At 38.9% G+C, this 24,017-nt stretch overlaps 1 protein-coding gene and 1 long non-coding RNA gene across 4 annotated transcripts in view; one reads left to right on the plus strand and one right to left on the minus strand.

Annotated features, from left to right (window-relative positions):
- The window catches only part of LOC144056150 (uncharacterized), a 111,890-nt gene extending 104,105 nt beyond the window's left edge, over positions 1-7,785 (minus strand). The window contains exons 1-4 of one of the 2 annotated variants that reach the window (XR_013295010.1): positions 7,753-7,785; positions 7,194-7,250; positions 6,745-7,090; positions 6,162-6,674 (exon numbers count right to left, since the gene is read on the minus strand). This is a non-coding gene — a long non-coding RNA (uncharacterized LOC144056150). Of the gene's footprint in view, positions 1-6,161; positions 6,675-6,744; positions 7,091-7,193; positions 7,251-7,752 lie in introns of those variants that run through there. The other variant, XR_013295011.1, reaches the window with a different exon arrangement.
- tox2 (TOX high mobility group box family member 2) overlaps positions 1-19,592 on the plus strand; it is a 106,137-nt gene extending 86,545 nt beyond the window's left edge. The window contains exons 5-10 of one of the 2 annotated variants that reach the window (XM_077572641.1): positions 3,315-3,608; positions 5,908-6,138; positions 11,313-11,393; positions 14,775-15,185; positions 15,419-15,558; positions 16,849-19,592. In XM_077572641.1, the coding sequence (XP_077428767.1) occupies positions 3,315-3,608; positions 5,908-6,138; positions 11,313-11,393; positions 14,775-15,185; positions 15,419-15,558; positions 16,849-16,891 (1,200 nt within the window). In that variant the 3' untranslated portion in view covers positions 16,892-19,592. The remainder of the gene's footprint in view (positions 1-3,314; positions 3,609-5,907; positions 6,139-11,312; positions 11,394-14,774; positions 15,186-15,418; positions 15,559-16,848) is intronic. The other variant, XM_077572642.1, reaches the window with a different exon arrangement.
- Positions 19,593-24,017: the final 4,425 nt, after the last annotated feature.

Raw genomic sequence — 24,017 nt, forward strand, 5'->3', positions numbered from 1 at the left:
ACCGATAAATTCCTGTAACTCAATGTTCTCCCTCGTCTCCGCGCTCAGAAATCAAACCGTGCCATTATGAATTAGCATACAGTACCTATGGCAACCGGCAACCTCTGTCTCTGTCTTTCATAATGTTTGTACAGTCGTCTGTGGCTGGCTTGAAATGGCTGCCCGCTCAATGCCACGATTGATCGTGACAAAGCCTTCCTTTAAAAGTAATGAAATGCAGAATCTGTTCATGAATTAATCACACCGTGACAGTGATTTTGAAGTCTGTGGCTAAATGTAATAACTCGAGACTGACCACTGTTCTCCTGTCTCCTAAATTGGCACCCACCCAACATGCAGTACCTAAAAGCAACAAACAACTTGCCAAAGCAAGAGTTGAGTTGACAAATTAGGAGTTCCACAAGGCTCCTATTGTGAGCATGTGTGTTTTTACCCACAAATGTAACATAGCAATTCCATAGCGTCATTTTTCTGAGCACGTATAGCAAACGGAATCTTGTGGCTGCTTGCCATGTTTACAAAATAAAGATTGGAAGTTTTCTGTGAAAACATGAGCTTAATTAGCCGTCCCACTAGTTCTATCGCAATTACGCGACCTGACGGTTGGTTCATGGGGCTTTGAGGTACATTTTCACACGGGAAGAAAACCGAGCTTCTTATCGGGTTAAAAAAGCACCAGCGCGAGTTTATTTTTGGCCAAACTGAAATCATTTGTTTCCCGATCAATGCCACATATCTATCGCTCGAAACTTAGCGCTCGCGCTTGTTTACGTTGAAAGCAATTGTCAGCGACGTGTGGGCCGGCGACAAGGCGCACGCAGTCTTGTTTTTTTCAGTTTCACGACGACTAACCGCTTCATTAGTCGTGGAGCACGACTCTCGACTGGAATGTAAAAACAGTGAATGCTGTGAGCTATGAGAAGCAGTATGAATGATGATGGCGGGGGGGTAGTGGGGGGGGTGGGGGGGTTGATGTATGTCCGACTCACAAACCAGCAGCAGCACAGTGAACGGGTTTGTTCTGCTTCCTGCGTGGAAAAAAAATATTGAAGTCAAACTTAATCCGGCGTTGATAAAAAGAACAATAACGTGAATATGCAGTAACGCCGATCTCCTTGTTTACATTAAACATGGTGGCGAACATTAAAGGGTGGTGACTTTTTTCTGTGCGCGCCAGGAGGCTGTTGCTATGGAAATAGAAGCGCAGCGGCTATGATAGGCCATTCATGTTTGATTAATTGGTTTTTCAACGCTTCTCGGCTTGTGAGGACCCATAAAGAGCAAGCCCGTGAAAAATGGAAAATTAATGGGTTTCTATTTCCTACTCCACCCCCCCCCCCCTTTTACTCTTTGATTCACTTATTTTCGTGAGGCTATTTCAGCATAGTGGAAAAAAGTGTTTTGAATTATGATTGGAAGTTACCCGAAAAGCAAAAGGAATGTCTTTGTTCAAACAAAATGATGAGTTTGAGCCTCACGCGGCATCATTTTGTTGTGCTTTTTTTTTTTTTTTTTTACTCAGGCAATCCGCTGGGGGCCTATTATGATTAGAGAGCCTTCATCTGTAAACCTCTACTCGTGTTTATCAAGACCTCATACACACCGCGGCCTTTTCGATTTGATCTTTTCCAGCTCTGGCATTAATGTGTAATGTATTATTTAAGTCATGAATGTTTAAAAAAAAAACAACTAAAAAGCTCTAACAAATGCTAGCTCATCACTTTCTGATAGAGTAAGTTGCCAAACGTTTCCCCATTTATGGCCGCATTAAAAGCATCTTTCTCGCGTTCAGTCTCGACGCATCTCAGAACAACGCTTTTGATGTGCTTATTGTTCGCAGCCTTTTAAAAACGCTAAGAGAGTACGGCGCGGGTGAGAGTCGTCTGCGAGCACCCTCGAAGGGACAATGGAAACGTTCTCCATTGTGCTTAAATCCAATCTGTGGACCAGAAAGTTGGGGAGGGATGATGCAACATGAGTGATGGTGATCATGGCGTAATTGAGTTTTAGATCTGTACCAGTTATTGGTGCATCCTGTTACAACTGTATATGTACAACAGCATCTTTGTATTCGGGTTTTTTTCTGACTGAATCAAGAAATGAATCAAGCAACTATGAACACTAATTCTTCTCTTTTGGAATATAAGAGAGCAGCCATTTGTTTGTTTGTTTGTTTTTGCATTTTGTTCTTTAACCCAGTATGAATTGAGCCATTACACTGATTTTGCTTTCATTTTTAACTCTTTGACTGCCAGACGTTTTCAGAAAAGGGATGCCGTGGGTGCCAGGCGATTTAAGCATTTTGACTGATCTTTCAAGGTCCACAGAAAATTATGTGTTTGGACTATGGAAACACACATACTACCAAATGAAAGATTGGACTCTCATCTTTCATCAGAAAAAAAAAGTTTGTTTCTACCTTATTCCGTTTTTCAGTAATCAACAATAGAAAATGGTTAGTTTCACCTCTGTTTTGAAACAAACGTCTTTTAACGTCTTTGGCACTCCTCCATAGGATTTTACTAAACGTTATTTAACGTTTTTGGCAGTCAAAGAGTTAAAAAGTCCTCTTTATGTGGCAATCCGCTTCTTCCTTGACAATCGCGCCATGTTTTTATGGTTCAATGAAAAAAAATAAAAAATAAAATAAAAAATACAGTCCAGTATAGTGTATGTAGGACTTCAAACAGAGATGGCAAATCCAGGTCCAGAAAGTAAAACCCTGCCACAGTTTGGCTTTAGCCCCTCGGGCTAGCTTGCTAGCTCCCTAGCAGGTAAACAAGCAAGCACCCGGGGAGCTAGCTAGGGAGCTAGCTAGCTAGCTAGCAACTGGGGCTAAAGCCAAACTGTTGCAGGGTTTTTGATTTGTGAACCTGGATTTGCCACCTCTGACCTCAAAACCTGATTGAGGTTGTGGGGAGGGAAGGAGTCGCCGACTGTAATTTTTGGGGGTAATTTCATTGCTGGTATAGATATCAACATTTGCACTCTTCAAAAACTGCATTAGGCATAATTACTACATGAACTACCTTATCCCCTAGATTAGTACTTTGTCCTTATGTGAAGGCCAATTTAAATAAATAAAAAATCAGTACCCACAGCCTCTGTTCAGCGACGCACTTACAGTATAATAAGAGGCTTTCTTCCCTCTCTAAACCCACATTATTTTTGTCATATTCATCATCTAGCCTCTCTCAAATTGACAAATGCAATCTCCTCGTCTATTTGCATATTTGGCTGATTGGCATTTGCATATTCTTGGGCTGCAGAGAAGATGATACTGTAGTAAAGCTGATCTTCTTCTCTCACCCCAGATGCACGAGATGGCTTTGCACCACCACCACCTGCACCAACAGCAGCAACATCACCACCACCACCACCAGCAGCACCACCCGGACGGCGTCCGTTACGACCCCGCCCGTAACCACCCCCTGATTAACCGCTCGCCTCCCATACTGGCCAACCCAATGAGCGCGCTGTCCCAGCTGAACCCTCAGCTGGGCCGAAGCGCACTCCCCCACGGTTCTCCCTCGCCTCCCGGAAGCAAATCGGCCACGCCCTCCCCCTCCAGCTCCAATCAGGAGGAGGAGACCGATCCTCATTTAAAGGTACTGACGTGGCTCGTGGTAGCGCTCCTGAAAATGTCATAGGGACTTTTTGTCCAATTCAGTTTTTGGGGAGGGGGGGTTCAAGCCATTTTGGATCCGTTGAATTAATAAGTCTAATTGGCCCAAGGCTATTAATGTTTTAACATTGTTAGAATTAGGCAAAGCTGCACACACACAAAAACGTCCGCTTGAAAATGTCCCGCGTTTATCTTAACTCACAGAACATTGTGTTTTCTAATTAGTATGTAAAAACAAAAACTGCCAAATGAAAGATTAGACTGTTTTCTTTCATCACAAAGAAACAAAAAAGTTTGTTCTCCCTTTTCTATTTTTTTAGTAATCAGCAGTACAAAATTGGTTGATTTCACCCAATTCTCCTTTTTTGGATAAAAAAATCGCAGGGGAAAAAGCTTTTTGTGTGTATATATATATATATATATATATATATATATATATATATATATATATATATATATATATATATATATATAATTATTTATTTATGTTTTGCTTTAGTGATGCCAGTTAAAGAGATGGCAAATCCAAGTCCAGAAAGTAAAAACCCTGCCACAGTTTAGCTTTAGCCCCTCGTACTAACTAGCTAGCTCCCTAGCAGGTAAACAAGCAACCCGGGGAGCTAGCTAGGGAGCTAGCTAGCTAGCACCTGGGGCTAAAGCCAAACTGTGGCAGGGTTTTTACTTTTTGGACCTGGATTTTGCCACCTTGACGAGCGTCCGTATTGTTTTGCTACACAGTGATCTCATCCGAAAGAGACTCAATGCTTCCCTCTGCTGGCCGTAGTTAATAACATTCATATTTTTTTTACTTTCCCAGCTTAATGATCAAATCAGAGCTGGCCAAGACTTTTTTACTACAATCCTTTTATGTCAAGATTTGATTATTTTCTCTTATTCACGAGTGTATTTATTTCACTTTGAATTTAGATCGAATTCACAATGGATACCCATTTCTAAAAGATTTTTGAAATGTCATCTTCGTTCACGAAATGAGCCAAGAATGGCATTGCTAAAAAAAAAAAAAACATTGAAAATTAATATTATCATAAACAAGTCTTTAGGTAATGATTTCAATTTGGACAGTTAGGGTTGAATTTATCTTTTTATATCCCCACCAGATGGCAGTATGTTTTCCTATTCAAAGCATGCAAAAAAAAATCCCAGCTTTTACTATTTACTGCAAGGTGTCGTTCTGCTAAATTAGTAATCTGCTGTCATTATGGATGTTCGATAACGCCATGTGTCATATGAATATATTCACATAAAAATTATGTCATTCCAAGCAGCAAAATGGCGTAGTGTTCCGCACTTCTGCCTCGCAGTCAGGAGATCCATGTTTGATTTTTGATTGTTCTTCTGGTACTCCAAACACATAACTATAAATTACCCGTACATGTGAATGTGAGCGTGATTAGTTGTTTGTCTATATGCACCCTGCAATTCACCTGCGACCAGTCAAGGGTGTCTGCCACTTTTCTCATCAAAAGTCAGTTGCGAAAGTCTCCGGCTCAGCCGCAACACTAATGAGGACAAGAAGCAGTAAAAAAAAAAAAAAAAAAAAATGGATGGATGGATGCACCCTGTGATTGATTGTCAACCAGTCCAAATTGTATCCCGCTTCTCTTGCTAAAAAGGAAGCTGAGAAAGGCACAAGCTGAAAAAAAAAATAGATTGACGGATGATGCAAAACTTGATAATATATTAATGGACCAAGATGAAGTACTTGAAATGTATTTTGCATATCGAAAGGGCTACCTCGAAGAAGGCTTCTTTTTTTTTTTGCATTCATTTGAATGCTAAATTGCAAAACTGTTGTGATAAATTGCCTATTGGCTAACACGTGCGAGTGGATGTGCTTTGTTTTCATCAGAGAAGACACTGAGCTTGACATGCGCGACCAGATGCAAATGAGCGCTTTGGCGCTCTTAACACTATTAGGAGCAGGCTATCCTGGAAAATTTCCCCTTCTCCGCCTGTGCGAATAAAAAATGATTAGCATCTCTCTCGCTCTCTCTATCGGTAAGTAATTCCATTTGCACTCTCCACTCCGCTTGTGAGACCACCATCAAAGCTGGAGCGGATCCAGCAGGTGATTTAAAATTCCTCTTGCCCAGAAATGTCCAATTTTTTTTTTTTACAACTTGTTGAAAAAGATTTAATGGATTCGCCTATTGCATCATGCTGGTAACAGCAACAGGCCGGTGCTTCTCTGAGGAGGCTTTTTATTTTTGATTTTTTTTAACTGCTTCACCAATCGCCTTGATTTTCCGCTTTTTTTCTAGATGACGGGCGAAAAACGGCCATCCTCCGAGATGATGAAGCCCAAACCCAAACCGCAGAAGAAGAAGAAGAAGAAGGACCCCAACGAGCCCACCAAGCCCGTGTCGGCATACGCGCTCTTCTTCAGGGATACCCAAGCGGCCATCAAGGGGCAGAATCCCAACGCCACGTTCGGGGACGTGTCCAAGATTGTCGCTTCCATGTGGGACGGCCTCGGAGAGGAGCAGAAACAGGTACTGTGTGTTGTTTTGGAATAATAAAGCATCCAGAACAACTGCTTTTGAACTAGAAAAAGTGCCATTTCTGCAGAAATTGCGTGAGAATGCTGAAAAGCTGAATGTGCTTATGAAGTCAATTGAAAGAAATTATGTGAAAATTGCAAAATTTTTTATTGTAGTTAAAGGATCATTTCAGAGAAATTATAATGCATTTCCTGATATGATAGTAAGCGCTGATCTCAAATTCATGGATAATGGCGTATTTATATTGAAAAGTGTCATCTGATGCTGAAAGCTAAAATGAATTAAAAACGTCGGTGAAATTATAATCCATTTCCTGATATGATAGTCAGTTGCTATCGAACCTTCGAATGTACTAAAATGTGGTCCCAAGCGAGGTTTGAACCCAGGTTCAGCATTCCCACAATTATTTTTTGAAAATTCAGCCCCCGAAGCCAGTTTCACTGGCAGTTCCACAAAAAAAAGTCTCAAGGTCAGAAAAGACCAAAATCAAAAGTTTTGAGAGTTAACCCATTCAATGAGATGAAATCCTGCAAAAAACATATGTGGTGATTTACTTGTTGACACAGACTTGCTATTGACTTGAGTAAAAGCTCTCACCTGGCTGACAAAAGGCCTCAAGTTGACTGTGTTTGTGTGCCACCCGGACTTTGGAGGCTGTCCGTTGCTTTTATTCGCAGTTAATTTTTGCCGCCTCCACCGCTTCTCCTTGCCATGAATCTTCATTTGGGCGTCTGACACGCCTGAATGTGAATTCCTCATTTCCTGTCCTTTTATTTATATGTGTTGCTGGGTGATTTGATCACGCCGGGGGAATACGAGATTAGCAATTGCATCCGCGTCCTTGGTTTGGCCTCAAGGACATCTGCTGCTGAAACGTTATTGTTTGCCGCCGCACTTAACCCGCCCCATGCCGGATGCTTTGAAGAAACATTCGCAGGGTTACCTGGGAAGAGAGAGAGAGGAAAACAAGGTCAAACATGCTATTTCGCTGCTAATTTTTGTGCCCATTTAGTTTGCTCATTTGTCAGTTTAATCTAATGTGTCACCTCGTCGATGAGCTAATGGCGAGAGAGCGTTGTGCGCTGATTGCTCCTCAGGGCTGACTAATGGGGAAAATAATTTGAATTAATAAATTGCAAAAGAGATAATAATCATTGTACTGGATGGATGTGTTGAGGATTCAACCTCTGAACTGGTTGTTTAGGATTGATTAACCACCAGAGAATGCACTTCTTCAGCTGAACTCAAACATTTAATCAACTCAAAAATGCAGACTTATTTGCATGTGCATATTTACAGTATGTGGAGAAATAAAGGAAGGAAAACAATTACATTTAAAGCAACTATCTGAGAACTTCTATCATTCAAAAGCAAATTACACTCGTAATGCAATATCAATGTTTTGGATGAAAACTTACTGTACTGTTGTTCTACATTACTCATATTAGCAAGTTACTAACAGCCACACACTAGCAGTTAAATATCAACTACTGATAACAAAGTGCAAACATCAGCCAAAAAATGAACATATAAGAGGCATTAACACTCATAGTTTCTAAGTATCAGCATGAATTAGAATTGGAACGAATCGGAATGGACACTCACTTGGAGCTGAAAAACGAACGGAGGACTGCAAACAGGAAGCGGAAATACGGCGCGGCCTTTCAATTTAAAAGTATGTGTTTCAAAATAAGACATAAGTAAACATTGCAACGAAACGACTTGAAGAATTTTTAACAGGATGGATGGATTAGTTGACTATATTAGTTACTGTTTGCCTCTATTATTGTACAACACAGGTGTTCAGAATTTACAACCCACAAATAAACCTAATGAAAATATATGCTTGATTAAAAGGATAAAATTGGTACTGTAATAAATAGAAGCACGGTGTATTAATAAATGGTAAATAATTAAATCAACACCATTTGCTCCTAATGTGGCAGTTTGCTGCGTTCAAGGACACTGTCAATTGCTCTGTGTTAACAACACTTTCCAATTAGCTGCAATGTGCCAATATTATCATTTAACCACAACACAAGTTTTCTTTGTTGTGGCCTTTTTCTATTTGCGATTGTGAAGTTGACAGTGTTGTCCTTGAGTTTTCTTTTAAGCATGTTTATACGGGCCTTTATTATTATTATTATTAATAAAACACCATATTTTCTTGCTTTTAATTCCCAGAGGCTTTGCAGTGCAAGATCAATGCTTTATTCGGGCTGTTTTTGTCTTCAAGGTGACGTCATGTTAAAGCTGCCCTAGAAACACAAAAGCACTTTGTTTTGTTTTGGGTTAAGATTAAGATTTTTTATTTTATTTTTTTTTGAAGCACAGGAAATAATGCTGCTAGTGAAATGTTCAAGGTTAAGGATAGATATTGCACAGATATTACATGTCTCCCTACTGGGTGTGTTTTCTGTAAGAAGTTTCTCCATTTTTGTCAAATTATTATTGCTGTTTTGGGGGCTTTAACTTGTCGGAAAACTAGAAAAAAAATGCCTCTAATAGCAATGTCACGGATTGACATAAAATTTGGGTACACATTTTTATCATAAAGCAAAAAATGCAACGGATTCCAGCCTGAAATTGAACAGGTCAGCCATTTTGTTTTGAAGCAGCCATTTTGGTCAATTCCAGGGGCTTGTACTTTGACGGATTGGCCCATATGAGCCCAAATTGGAGGCAGAAATCCTCGACAGATGGAACGTGCTAAATTATAAAGTTTTTGCCGATGTCACTTAATACAGGCAGAGCATTTTTAAAGCTTCGCCAAGGAAAAGCGGGTGCGAGGGCCTGTTTGTCACAGCTTTAATCGTCATTTGAGGTTGTTTCTTCTTCCCGCCCAAGGCTCATCACTCAGCTGGCTGTCAGCAGGGTGCAACATTATTGTCTCCTGTAATTAAGTGCTTATCAAACAAGCACATTTCATTAAGCTACAATTAAGGGGCTAATTCGAGCGGCGCACCTCTGTGTCGGGGTGGCGACGGCAGCGTACGCTCTCCTCTGGCGGCTTTAATTTGCGCTGACCTGCAGCCTCCCGACGTCGGCTAATGAATCCACTCTTTTTGTGGTAATTAGACATCCTTAGGCGGGGGTAATTTATTTAAAAAGTCAGTGTCGCTGTACAAATCGTTAGCGGTGTTGAAATTAATTTGAAACGAAAGCTGCTGGGAGTCATTAGAGGCGTTCGTTTTAAGTGACTGCAGCAACATTTTTTTTTTTTCTTCCCTCTCCGACGCTCCACCTACAGATGTGAAGTGTCATTTTGGAAGTGTCATTGGACACGCTGTGTCTGTACATTAACTTTATTATCATTTTTGGACAACAACTTCAGATCAGTAACATTAGCTAGCTCTGATGCTAGCGTTAGCACTATGTTACGGAGACCGCTATAGTAACGGCCACGGGTTGCCATGCTAACAACATTGTTGCTATGATGCTTCTTATGACCAAACCCATAAACTGGTAGTGAGCCATGGCCCATGATTAATCATTACCCGAGCCACCTGAGCCTCTGACTTACAGTATGGGACCTTGTGATCAGCTAGCTTACTTAGCACACTTTTCTAGAGTGAGTCTGGTTTCCACTCATATGCGTTCGCGTAAGGACATATTTTGACAGACCGTCAGCCACCACAGTTGTTCATAGGCTACTATGTAATGGTGTGTGTATTAAAATATAAATGAATACATATAAAAACAAACATAAAATAATAAAGATAGTGTACAGATGTTAGTATGCAAACTATAGATAAATATTAACATTATTTAATTTGATTAGTCTCTTTAATAGTTATACATATTGAAGAGTGGCATATAAAGTTCAATGAAAATGTTTCCCAAAAATAGTCACGTTCGGTTCATATGTCGTGGAAGGTAAAGAGTAAAGAAATTGTTTCCACCTTGTTTGCTTGCGTGTTTGTTTTTGTGTTAGTATCGGCTGACAGCCCACACAACATGTGCAGTCGTAGTACATGAATGCTTAATGGTTATTCGAGACCACCTCTTGGAAAGAAAATGACCCCCGCCACACGCAGCGCTCCGAAGGAGTGAGCATCACTACTTACCCATGACAACTTCACTTCATGGAACCACACTGGGGGGGGGGGGGGGGGGAGGGGGAAATGAGATTTGGGTGCAAATCTAATCAAAAGGACTTTTCATTTACCGCTATTGCTAACATTATGTATGTCGTTTTGTGACAGCTCTCAGAAAAATATAGCAAATATCTTAAGAACGACATTTTACATTACCTACTTGACAGTTAATTAGTCACTCATTTTAGTAGTTTTTAAGAGTCAGTTTGTTAGTGAGATAGAAAGTTATTTTGTCAATTAGTAAGTCAGCTAGTTAGGTAGTGAGCTAGATAGTTGAAACATGGCAGCATGTTAGTTATATAGCCAATTAGCAAATTAGGTAGTTATCCAGCTAATTAATAATTGTTCCATTATTTCTAGTGAGTGAGTTACCTAGTTATTAAGTTATTTTGTTTGTTGTTGTTTAGCAAGACATGTTGTTTGTTTGGAGTTGGTCACTCAGTTAAATAATTAGTGATTCAGTTAGTTAGTTAGTTAGTTAGTTAGTTGGTTGGTTGGTTAGTTGATTAGTTAGTTGGTTGGTTAGTCAGTTGTTTGGGGACCGGTTGGTTAGCTAACTAGTTAGTAATTTAGTCGGTTTAAAAAAATCTAAGTGAGTCAGTTAGTAAACCAGCTGGTTAGTCGGTTAGCAAGTGAGTTGGTTAGCAATCAGTTAGTAAGCTAGTTTGTCAGTTGGTTAAACCAGTTTGGTAGCGAGTCACTAGCAAAACTGTTAGCTAGTGTGAGTTAAAAAGTTAGTCAGTTAGATACTTAGCAAGCCAGATAATCTTTTGACAAGTGGCTTAAATACCCAGTAAGTCAGATAGTTAGTGAACAGGGTAATAATCTGATCAGTTAGGAGGCTTGTCAGTGAGTTACTTATTTACGGGTAGTCAAACAAGCTGGTTGGTGAACTAGTTCATTGGCAACTTGGTTAGCCAGTTATAGCCTCAGAAGTGTTAGCTAGTTAGTTTGTTAGTAGGATAACTAAATGTTGCATTGCGATACTTACGTAACGTCATAATTGTGTCTGACCTCCCGATGTGTGCTCACTTTGTAATCATCTGTTGTCATTGTTTGTTCCTGCAGAACTACAAGCGGAAAACAGAGGCTGCTAAAAAGGAGTACCTGAAAGCCTTGGCTGCCTACAGAGCCAGTCTGGTTTCCAAGGTAACCATGTGTGTTCGTGTGCACGTGCATTTGTGTGTGTGCACATGTGTGTGTAGGTCATGTCTTTGATATACAAGGGTCAGCAGTGATATAAAGGATGATAAAAAAAGAGAATAATTTAAATAATGTAAAAGCATACAATGTAATGTACACAAATAATTGATACAAATAATTATGTTATTAATATATTCATATTTCCCTTAATTATTAATTTTTCAAATGTATTTATCTTCAAAATGTAAATAATATTAAAAATACACTAAATACGTTTTAAAAAAAGTTAAATACTTATAACAATAAATATTTTAAACAACGAACACCAATTTTGGATTTTATTATTTTTTTCACATATTAAAGAGGAGGATTTTAGATATATTTTTGAATTATTCCAAAAATATCACATGTCATCATAACGTGTTTGTTTGTTTTTATCTGCGTTTCCACATGTGACTTCCTGACATAAATCTTGAAACCTTCCCTTCCAAAGTGCATTCATTTCTCCACGTTCCTCTAGCATTGTTTTCTTTTCAAAAGCGACTCCAAGTGCAATTTCCATACTAAGCCCCACCCGTACGCCTCGTTTCCTCTCCCCGAAACAAGCACCTTGATTGAGGCATGAATAGTTCATTCATCAGCCTCTTGACGGCGGGCGCGCTTTCGACTCAAAGCCGCTTGTCTAAGCTCAATTAGGTCTTGATTGACGCTATACATTGGCGAGATTGCCAGTCAAAAATAAAAACTTTGTCAACCAATCAGATGGCGGGATGATTGAAATGAGACTTTTGACTCGAAGTGGATGTGGGCGGAGGTCATGGTGGCTGCGCATCCTTACCGTGCACCTGTTGCCTTTTCTTTTTTTTTGTTTCGTCAACAAATGTCACTAACGACTCTGGCGCGAGGAATCCAGAGAAGAATATTTTCACCATCACATTTTTTTTTTTAAAAATGCCTCTGAGCCTCAGATGGTTTTCCTCGGATAAATCGGAAATCAATTGAATGACCGATCCTCCTTTAAGTAAAAATTCCTCTCGCCATATTTCTTAAGTCACTATTTCATTTTCCATTTGGCCCCACTATCACCTCTCCATCCATCCATCCATTCCTTCATTCCTTTGCATTGATTATTCCGAGGGAAGGGAGCGGGAGGGGGGGGGGGGTGTAAATCACTCCACCCGGCTTGACACTTAATGAGAAGGAGCGCTTGTATGTCATACGCGCACACTCAAGGAAGGTTTGAAGGAATACAGAAGAATTGACAAACATTTGCCTGTGTGTGGGTACTGCGTACGTTTGCACCTCTCTCAGTGGGAAGCCAGCTTGGTATCTTATTATCATATCTTGACAGTCTCATTATTCATACGATCACAGCCACTTTGTTGTATCTTCGGAATAAAATAAAATGTTTGAAAACAAACAACAGTTCTGGATGGAAATGTTTTAAAATAATAATAATAAAAACATAAAAATAAGCACAATTATTGATTCTCTTTATTAGCCCTTTTTGGAAATTAAATTGAATATTTTTAATAAATGTATTATTATGTCACATATTGTTATTGTTGTTACATATAGTATATACATACAGTATATACAATCACAAAAATATTTCAAGCCTAATTTAAAATGTATGTAATTTTTTTGCATAACAAATTCTCATGTACTTTTAAAATAAAACAATTTTTAACACAATCCTACCAAATAAAACTTAAATGATATATATCCATTAGTCTAATACATGCCTATTTATTTGAAATGCATATTCCTCAGGTTTATGTATTTAGTATTAATAAAGTATTATTTATTTTTTTACGTATTTGGCATGTCTGCATTCAGTTTCATCCCAAAAACATAAAAATGTAAAAATAATAATAATAATAATGACATATAGTATATTTATCGTGTATAGGTAACCTGATTATTATGCCATTCAAACAATATAATTTATGTATTTTAAATAAATACTCTCATTATTATTAATTTAGAGTAATTATTGCTAAATACATAAACCTGAGGATTATGCATTTCAAATAAATAGGCTTTATTAGACTAATGAATATGTGTCATTAAAGGTTTATTTGGTAGGTTTGTGTTAAAATTATCTTAAGAAAAAAAAGTAAATGGGAATTTGTCATGTAAAAAAAAATTAAGTCATGTAAAAAAATTAAGTTAGGCTTGAAATATTTCTGAGTGTACATTTTATTTTTACTATACATTTTTTATTTTTAGTATATGCGTATTTTATTTTATTTTTTTATTTTATCATATTTTGTTTATTTTATTTTGTACACATGCAAATTGTTGAGACAATATAGCTCTTTAATAGACCTTGTTTGTCCTCAGCAAAAATGTGCTAATTAAATATATTATGATTTAAAGGGATACTTGACTCATTGAGCCATTTTCAGCAGTAAAAAGTTAATATTTTGTCCAGAAGGAATTTGTTAACTCCATTATTTTTCATGTACAATTAATACCTTTAAAAACTCATTTTTCCACTTACTGTCGACTGAAGATGACATCACCTGTGCTGAGGAAGTAGGTAACGACCAATCATGGCTCATTTTGCTGACCAAACCCAGGAAGCAGGTGAGCCATGATTGGTCGTTACCTACTTCCTCAGCACAGGTGATGTCATCTTCAGTCGACAGTAAGAGACAAAAAAAAAAAAAAAAATCAAGGTAATTAATTGTACCTAAAAAATAATGAAGGTATCAAATTCATTCTGTACAAAAAACTTTTTACTGCTGAAAATGGCTCAATGAGTGAGTCAAGTATGCCTTTAATTATTTGAAAAACATACATCTCTTGATTGGGACCTTATTTAACGCCATTTACCAGGCAAACCATTGCAAAGTAAATACATTACAGTACTAATGTTTCATCCAGTGAGTGAATGCAGGCGTTGTATGTTTAGTTTGTGTATATATAGAAGGGGAGAAAAAGGGGTCGAGCAGCAATAGCGTTGGCAGAGAGACATGATTGTTTGTTGGAACAATGGAGCGTGCAGTTGGTCGCGCTTAGTCGCCTTATGCTGGCACGCCGCCTCACGCTGGCATATTTCACACCACTGAAACTTTGCTGTTACAATATCACACAATAGGACAGTTCTGGCTCCAGACAATGCACTCATCTACTGGCTTGGACTTGAACAGGTCGTGTAGAAGAGGCCAGAGATGCAGGATGACCTTAAAGACAGAATACAGTAGGAAAGAAATCTGGGCAACAGACGCAGAATTGTTGCATCTAAACTAAGTCATAGGGAGACTATAAAAAATATATTTGTGGAGTTGAGGTATTGGGATTTTTTTAGTCTAGTCAATGTCTCAACTTTACTTCTGATGACGAAAAGGAAACAATCCCAAGTGTTGTTGTCGTCCACAGACGTACAACGACTCCGTGGAGTCAAAAAGTGCCCAAACAAGCCAAGCGTCTCCTCACATGCTGCCCGCCAACCCCTCCCTGTACAGCGTGCCGCCCCCTCCCCAGCCTTCGTCCCCCTACCTGGGCCCGGGCGCCTTCCCCCTCGCCGACCTACAGAGCTACGCCGGCCACGCCCCCCGCCACGCCCTCTCGCAGACGCTCAGCCAATCGCAGATGCTGCCCAGCATTAGTGCCTCGCCGCCCTCCTCCTTCCAGATCAGCCCGCCGCTCCACCCGCACCAGCAGCTGTCCCTGCACCAGAGCTCGCTGCTCAACCAGCCAATCCGCATGCAGCAGGTCCAGTCCCAGCCAATCATCTCTCACCAGATGGGCCTGCAGGCCTCCCTTCACTCCCCGCCGCCGGGCCAGCAGGTAACATTCGCATCCTCGCTGACGTTACTAAAAATTAGGACCCGACTGATTTGGATTTTCTTTGAGTCCGATGAACCCATTCTAAAATAAAAGTCTGATATTCTGAATCTGCCGATTAATTAAAAAAAAAATAGGGCGATTTTAAAAAGAGCTAATGTTAGCCGTTAGCTGGTTGGTTGGGTCCTATCTAAAATGTCTCCGGACGTATATTCAGCAAGTTCCTCCTTCTTCAGGGCTTTCCGCACCTCCAGTCCGAGTATCAGAAGAGCATCGGGGGGCCGCAGTCACCAGGAGGGTCCGGAGGTCCGGGTCCGGGCCCGGGCCATGACTGGGATGGGGAATACTGCAATCGGGAGTGCGGCAACCACTGCAGGTAAGTGCAAAAGGGTGCAACAATGTGGGACGTTTCATCGCTTGTCGTTTGGGGTGACGGACAAAATCGCCCCAACTTCTCACTATCAGTTTCGTAGTGTTTATCCTTTTAAGTCAATAGGGTTCTTGCATAACCTGCACGCAGTGGTCCCCCACTAATTATATTTTATTTTTGGGGATTACTATGACAATTTTTTTCTTCTTGGTTGAAAATGACTTACCCTGCGTCACATTGTGGCCAAAGGTAGAATCCCGGACTGGTCGGTTATTTTGTCTTTTGCTGCTGTGAGGAGTAAATCCTTGTTGTGGCAGAAGCCATTAGCGGCAGCAGCTCTTCATTTATTTCTTCTTATTCTGCTAGCATTTCTTCTTGTGCTTTCTTTTGCAAATTGCCAGCCTCTTTCACCGGTTATACAGAAGGTAGCCACCGACAGAATGCTTCTTTCTTCTTCTTCTTCAATTCTTCCATTTCTTCTTCTTCTTCTTCCATTTCTTCTTTTTCTTCTTCTTTGTCCATTTCTTCTTCAATTTATTCTTCAATTTATTCTACTATTTCTTCGTCTTCTTCTTTTTCCATTTCTGCTGCCATTTCTTCTTCTTCTTCTTCTTCCATTTCTTCTTCTTCTTCTTCCATTTCTTCTTTTTCTTCTTCTTTGTCTATTTCTTCTTCAATTTCTTCTTCAATTTATTCTACTATTTCTTCGTCTTCTTCTTTTTCCATTTCTGCTGCCATTTCTTCTTCTTCTTCTTCTTCCATTTCTTCTTCTTCCTCTTCCATTTCTTCTTCTTCTTCCAATTCTTGTTCTATTTCTTCTTTTTGTTAATTTGCTTCAACTGGCTCTTTGCCCAAATCCGCTTCTTCCTGAACTCAATACCACTCCTTCATTTCCTGTCTTTCATGATTGGACAAACTGATTAATCCAGGTGTGTCTGGCCATTGTCGTCGTGGTTACTGAGGTCAGGCACACCTGCCTTAATCAGTTTGAAGATTGTGCTGCTTCTTCTATTGTGAGCATCTTGGCCATCTTGTAGCAGTTTAACACAGACATACAATTTCAGCTTCTCAGAAGCAAACCGCAGTAATATTAGTCAGTCTTTACAGAGGATCAAGAATATACGCCTCTAAGTATTGATCCCCCCCGAAAATCCCAACTCACTATATTGCCCTTGGGCGCTCATCCAAACCAGTCTTTGAGACTTGACTTGTTTTTTTTGTTGTTGTTGTTTTTTCTGACTTGTTTCTACTCGTGTTTGTCAGTCTGACTTTTGTTGCTTTTGTTGTGTTTTGCAGCGGCAGCATGATAGGCAGGGACAAGCCCCTCTACCTCACCTGAGCCCCCACCAGGACATCAAAAGCGGCCACCAATCGGCCCCCGGCCTAACCGTCTCCTCTCTCACTTCCCTCGTGTCCCTTACATACGTGTACATACGTGTACTTAAACATACAAACACGCCGCTCCACACCATCGTTTCCTCTCGTGATGGGACTTTTTTCGGAGGGACCGGGTGAGGGGTTGGGATGCGACTTCCTGTATAAGCACTTACGAGGGCCCCGTCCCCCGCCCTTTCCTTCTGGTCACTGCGTGGCAGGCTGGGACGGGCTGTGGAGCGCTCGTCCTTTTTGTCCCCTCAGGGACCCCATCCAGCTTTAATTAGAAAAACTTTGTTGTTGTTGTTGTTGTTGTTACTGGTTTTATTTATTTCTGCCTTGCTTTTTCCCCACCTCTGCTCTCAGAAGATATTTACTCCCATTTCTTTGTTTGTTTTTGCTTAAAGGGGACATATTGTGGCCATATTTGACTTATTAATGTTTGTGTACAAATAGTTGGCTCTCTGGAGTGCCTGTCCACCCATCAAGTGTGAAATTAAACAACCGAGAGAATCTTAATGATCTGCCTATTTTTGAAAATGTGCCTGAGCAAGCCCTTAAGCCCGTCTGTCCTACTGTGATGTAACAAAGGGAGGGGCTAAATTCCATAATAACCGCCGCGTCATTACGTTTGTCCGCCATTGACGTGACAGATTAGCATTAGCACACATTAGCTTCCCACGTAACCCAAGTTTGACTTTATTTTGACTCAGCAGATTGGGTTGAAATTAGGAGTTGGGCAGGCTGAAGAGTTGCACGGGAATTGCGTTCAAATACTGGTAGGGCGAACGGTAACATTCAGACTCCAAGCCACTTCTGCCTGAATAAAAATGGATGCCTTGCGTCAGGAAGGGCATCGGCTGGAAAAATTGTGCCAAACATCATTTGAGTGACTTGCTGTGCCAACACAGAAAAGTTGCTTCTTTTTCTTAGAAAATGTTGGTAATGAAATTAGTCTGTTTTTTGCTTCTTTGTTTTTTTTTTTTTACCACTGCTAACCCATTTCTTGGTAACTTTCTGGGTAAGTTTTAGTTTGCCCCTTGTTAGATCCAAATCTTGACCCAACGTGCTGGCACAAATCCTCAACCCAATGTGATGGATATAAACCCAGAAACCCAGCATTGGCTCGGTTCCGGCGTTGGGTTAGTGATTTCTCCTCATTTGGGTTACCTTTAACGCATGGTAAATAATATGCTGTAAAAATAATTGCTGTAAAAATCTGTAATTAAAGTATATGAAAAGCTTGTAATTCTCCATTCTTGGGTTACCCCCTAAGAACGGTTTGAAATTTTGTGGGGAAAAATGCATAATATGTCTCCTTTAAAGGCCCACAAATTGTTACAAAAAAACATCATGTGTCTTTATTTTCTATTTTTAATTTTTAAATATGAAAGACCCGTAGAGGTCCAATGAGCTGTCACACAGTGTGATTGTAAATACACCTTTTATGGGATCAAATAAGGAAGATCACGAAAGGTTCCTCGTCTTTAAGAAGGAAAAAAAAATTACATGTAAGTCATTGAGAGAGAGTGTGTGTGTGTGTGTGTGTGTGTGTGTGTGTGTTGCGCGCGCACGTGTTTTATTTTTTATTTTTTTAAACTGAATTCAACCCACATTTCATAGACATAAAAATAAACAATAATAATAATAATAACTTAATAATGCATTGCCTCAAGTAATTAATATTAAAGAGATTGTTTTGCGGGAAGTCAGTTTTAGAATTTAGAGTGGTTTTTTTTTTGTTTGTTTTTTTTGGTTTTATAGATTTCTGTTTGTGTTGACCTTTTTTTTAATCTCCTGTGTGATGGACAAAATGCATTTTGCTGATTTTTTTTTTTAATCCACTGACTGTTTTGACTGTTTTAAGTTGTGTAAAAAATAAATAAATAAATAAAAATAAAGACAAAAAAGCCAATTGTAGTTATATTATTTGTAAAGTCAGTAATGATAAATATTTCAAATGGTTATCAACTTTTTTGCCAATTGCCCATCAACCAATGACATTTTTTTTATTTATGAACATTTTGCTTTGTTTGTTTGTTTTTAAAGTTTTATTTTTATTTTTTATTTTGGACAATTAGTTTTATTTTATGTTGACGTTTTCCATAGTGTTTTATTGTTTTATTGTTATTTACTTCATTAAGTTTTGTTTTATAATCATTTTGTTTTCTTTTACTTTATTTTCTTTGATTTAGTTTTTTTAGATTTTAGTATTTTTGTTTCACATTACTTTTTTGTTTGATTTTGTTATTTTGATTTATGATACTCATTTGTATTTTATTAGTTTCATTCTTTTTTGTTTTAAAGTTTAACTTTATTTTTGCTTTATTTTACATTTTGTTTTATTAATTTTGTGGTGTCTTATTAATTTGTATTTTATTTAAAGGTTTAACTTTTTGTTTTGTACTTTTATTTTAAGTTTTATTTACTGCACTTTGTTTATTTTTTTTTTTATTAAAAAAATGCTTTCCCTATAATTTGTTTTTGTTTATCTCATTGGTTTGAAAAATGTTTTGATGTCCCTGACATCTCAGCGAGATGTTTCTTTTCCCTTCTTTTGTACATATTTGTGGCTGCTGCAGCATCTCTTTTGTGTCACAAGAACTTTTTATTTTCACAACCTGCATTATGAAAATAATAATAATAATAAAAATGTTGAAAAGTGACATTGTCGCCTGACATCCTTTCATTTATCCCTCTCTATTCTTTTAATCTATTTAATTATGGTATTTTTTTGTGCTTGGGAGGGCTTTTACATGGGCAAAATAAAAAATAAATAAAAATAAATAAGAGTGCTGATGTGACAAGTGGCTTAGCTTGTAAAAGATGATCATGTTGGGGCGTGACACAAGACAGCCAAACAGAACCTTGAAAAAAATCCCGCTCCAAAAAGTTGGCATGGTATTTTCCATTTTTGTAACACCGATTTCAATTTATGTCCTCGGCTGGCATCTTTTCGCGTTTTGCCATGTACACAAATGAGGTGACCAGAAGTCCTCTTTTCTACAAAAATGTCTTCTTCTTGGCATTGAAACTGATTATGGCCAGATTTTAGGAATTCATGAGCACAGTCAGCATGTATTCTTCCATTCCCCCGAGAAAAATGATCTTGCTTTATATGAATTTGAATATAACATAGCTTATTTCTGAGGGTTCTCAAACACCATTAAAGTGAATGTTAGCACCCTAAAATTTGAGAGCTCTTTGGATATATATTTTTTTTATGGTGTCCTTTTTTAACAAGCTACAAAGTGTTAACTGCAACTCATTTAAGAGTTTTTCTCACCAATTCAAGCATGGGAAAAGAAAGAGATGCTTCTGTTGACATTGGTGTCGCCTTGAAGGACTACAGCGGGCAAAACTGTTCCTGTTGCGACTTTGGTGCCGTTGCGGTGACAGCGTCATGTAGACGGAAGTGCTGGCGGCTTTGACGAAAAAAGAAAACAGGTTGCATTTGTGTGAGAAGTTTGGAACGAAAGCTCATTTTGTCAATTTGCACAAGGATAAATCTGTTATTGTGTTACGAATCAGCTAGCAGCGAATTTCAAAAAATATGATGGTGAAGTGACGTTTGATAGGGTTTTGCAGAATTAGTTGCAAATGCATCTTACATCGAGGGGTGACAAAATGTATCGCAGGACAGGAAGTCACACGAGACGCTTAAAGTACATTTGTGGTTTCACATCTCCTCATTTGACGTAACCTTCGCGTGCTGCTGCATAACAATTTCAATATTGGCACATTTGATTTGTTTTGTGTGTGTGTGTGCGTATATATATATATATATATATATATATATATATATATATTAGGAGTGTGAATTGCCTCGTACCTGGCGATTCGATCCGTATCACGATTCATAGGTCTCGATTCGATTAATCATGATATGAATCTATAAGTTGATTATTGCGATTTTTTAAATTTTTTATTATTAGTAAAAATTTTGAAAATACTTATCAGTAGTGATAGACAAATTAAGCTTCATGAAACACTTGTGATATTGTTTGACTCCTCTAGATGGCACTATTGGTTTAAATGGGCCAGCTAGCTAGCTAGCTAAACAGCTAACCAGACAGACAAATGAAGCACCTGTGATATATATTTTTTTTTACTCCTCTAGATGGCACTCTTGGTTTAAAAGCTAACCTCAAGTAAGATGTTTTGTTGAATATTTCCATCAAAAATTGATGTTTAAAAATCTATTTGGCCGCAATCGATTCGAGAATTGTGCACGGTAATATCGCGATATATTGCCGAAACGATTTTTTTTTTTTACACCCCTAACATATATATATATATATGACTTGCATTTCTGTCTAAGCTGTGGCCTGATGACCTCTTTACCAGTCTGTGGCTTACCGTTTGTGGTCTGTTGTTGTGGCATCGTCTCAAAGTAATTTCAGTGGAAACGGGAAATATGGTCAAGATGAAAATGCTAATTGCGCTTGAGAACTTACACAAGTCTCATCGAGTCAAAGGCCACATCTCGATCTCGGGTGAGAAAACCCAGAGTGAAAAGCACCAGGTGTTCTGTTGTGCTGTCTGTCTGCGTGGAAATGAAAATGGTTGCACCTCAAGCCTTTCTCCCTCTCAGCACTTGTTAGCGTGAAGTGGAGATGAGTCATATGGAGAGATCTGTTCAAGTCATCACCGCCATGTGAAAGTCACAAAAAACGGAGCGCTCCGGTTTTAAATGCCTCCCCGACCATCCGTTTGAGCCACTGACAACATGGGTGGGCGAACTCCATTTATAATAAATAATTTACTTATATGGCAATTATTACTTTTTTAGTCATCCCTCACCTTTTGGTAACAGTTTCATTGTCCATATCTAAATTCACGTCACAAAAAGTGCAAGCCGAGAGTAAAAAGTGCATAAAACACACATATTGCCCAAAGTTCAAAAATCATTTCACACTTTTACAAAAAATAAACAAAAGTTAAACGTGGCTAGCGTAAGGCAGAACTCAACTCAAGTCAACCTAACATTATTTATAGAGAGCTTTTATAAGCTAACACAACTACACGTCTATAGTAATCATCGTTAGCTAATTTAATATAGCCTACCACCGCTCATTGTAATCCCTCCACAGTTAGTCAATAGTTAGACAAAGCTGCTGGTGTGTTTTCAGTTACTTTCTTGATCAAACAGTAACAACATAAACACATAACAAGAACCTTTACGAGCTAGCGGCACAGCCGCAACTGAAGCCAAGTCACGCACCGTGCTAACTGGCTAACAGTTTAGCTACCCTAGCAAACTAGCTACCTCTTGGTATTGCGCATAAAGATTAAATATGTATATAAATAATAGAACAAATGTACATTATATGTACTTGAGGGTCAACGACAGTGAATACATTTTCAAAATAAAATAAATTAAAACATAATCAACTGACGTTTTTTGAGTACCTGTTTACCTCCAATACTCAAGTACATTTAACTCAACTACTGCCATGGAAATCCTACTGACCAGTCCGTATGCCGCAATAATCGTTTTCTTTGAAGCCCTGATGCTAACGTTAAAAGCATCAGCATCAATTCAAACCAATCCAATCGCTCATTAGCGCGCTAATTGCGTTCATGAACCGCATACCGCTAAAGGTATGAAATCCGGTTTTCCTCTCACGCCCACGCCGACTTTGTTTTTGCGCTTGTCACTGTCAAACATTCTGGAGAAGGCCCATTTTGATTATTATTATTTTATGGCCACGTTTTTATTTTATTTTATTTGAGGATTAATCAAATGAATGGAAACGGCACTGAGGAATGTCTATTCCTGTCTAATTGAATTAGGCTGTGTTGCGCGTGTGATTTTCTGTGTTTGTGTTTGGCAGCTGCCATCTGTTTGCCTGAGAGCAGCTCTATTAATAAGCCATTCACATTGAGATGGGCCTCTGTTTTTCACCCCTCTCTCTCTCTATCTATCTTATTACCATGGAAATTGTCAGAAGCTGCCAAAAGCACAGAAAGCAGAAACAAAAGAAGGCCGTTTTCAAAATACACCTGAGCCAAAAAGAACAGAACTGCGCTCTAATTAGGAAGGCGAACAATTAAGGCTGCGCATATTTATTGACGGGGGAATTCACACGGGAACGTATGCTCATGAATAGCCCGAGATAAAAACATAAAGCAAAGCGTGAAAATATCTCAATGTGACTATGATGTTATGCAAAGTTAAGTATGAAAATATGCGCGAGAGGCATGAAACGGGCTTTTGCTTTGCCCCCTTGAAAAAAAACGCCTCTTTGCGCGCTCATTTCTTTAGCCGCTTCGTTTTAATCACACATCAAGGTGATTTAAAATTGATTGACATGACGCAAATTGTGGAAAATTAAAGTTAAAAACAACTGGGTGGACTCTGCACTTCAGTCGGCATGCATTCCTCCATTGTGCCTTCACTTTTGATTGTGAGTGGGACACCCCACTCAGGTGTCATCGCCCCCTCGTCTCACCTCCTCTGCACGCCACTGTCTGTGTTTAAAGTACACTTATGCTGCATTCGAGGATTTATCCGAGTTGTTTTTTTCCCAGTTCCCACCTGAAAGCGTTCGAGGTGAAAGTAAATAAGCAAAATGGCGGATAGTGAGTTTTTATTTTGACCTCCAGCAAACTCGCAATTTTACTTCATTTATTGTTTTTATCTTATTCCATAAGCATTTCATACAGTTCGGTAGTTCATCATATAATTTAATGCAGGGAGATAGCAGCATACTGTCACGTACGTTATGTTACGTGGAGCTATGTCGAATATTAATGAATGAAATTGTGTTTTACTATTGGACACTGCGCAAACAACAAAGCAAGTAAAACTTTATATTTATGTGAGCTTTATGAAATATTTAAGTAGAAGTTTCCTGCGTATTTGTCTCACCTTGACTGTTTTGTATTATTGTTTGTTCAATAAAACATTATATAGTTATATGTATTATTTTTTTGTGGCATTTCCGAGTTCAGGGGGCGTTCCCGTACACACTTCCTGGTTTGAAGTCGGAAAAGTCCGAGACTTCAGACCATCCTCGAATGCATCACAATAGTCCTAAACTTCGCCTCATTGTACTAAGTATAACAATAAAAATTGTGTTCTTGTC

Source organism: Vanacampus margaritifer, chromosome 8, assembly GCF_051991255.1.
Source record: "Vanacampus margaritifer isolate UIUO_Vmar chromosome 8, RoL_Vmar_1.0, whole genome shotgun sequence".
NCBI lineage: Eukaryota > Metazoa > Chordata > Actinopteri > Syngnathiformes > Syngnathidae > Vanacampus > Vanacampus margaritifer.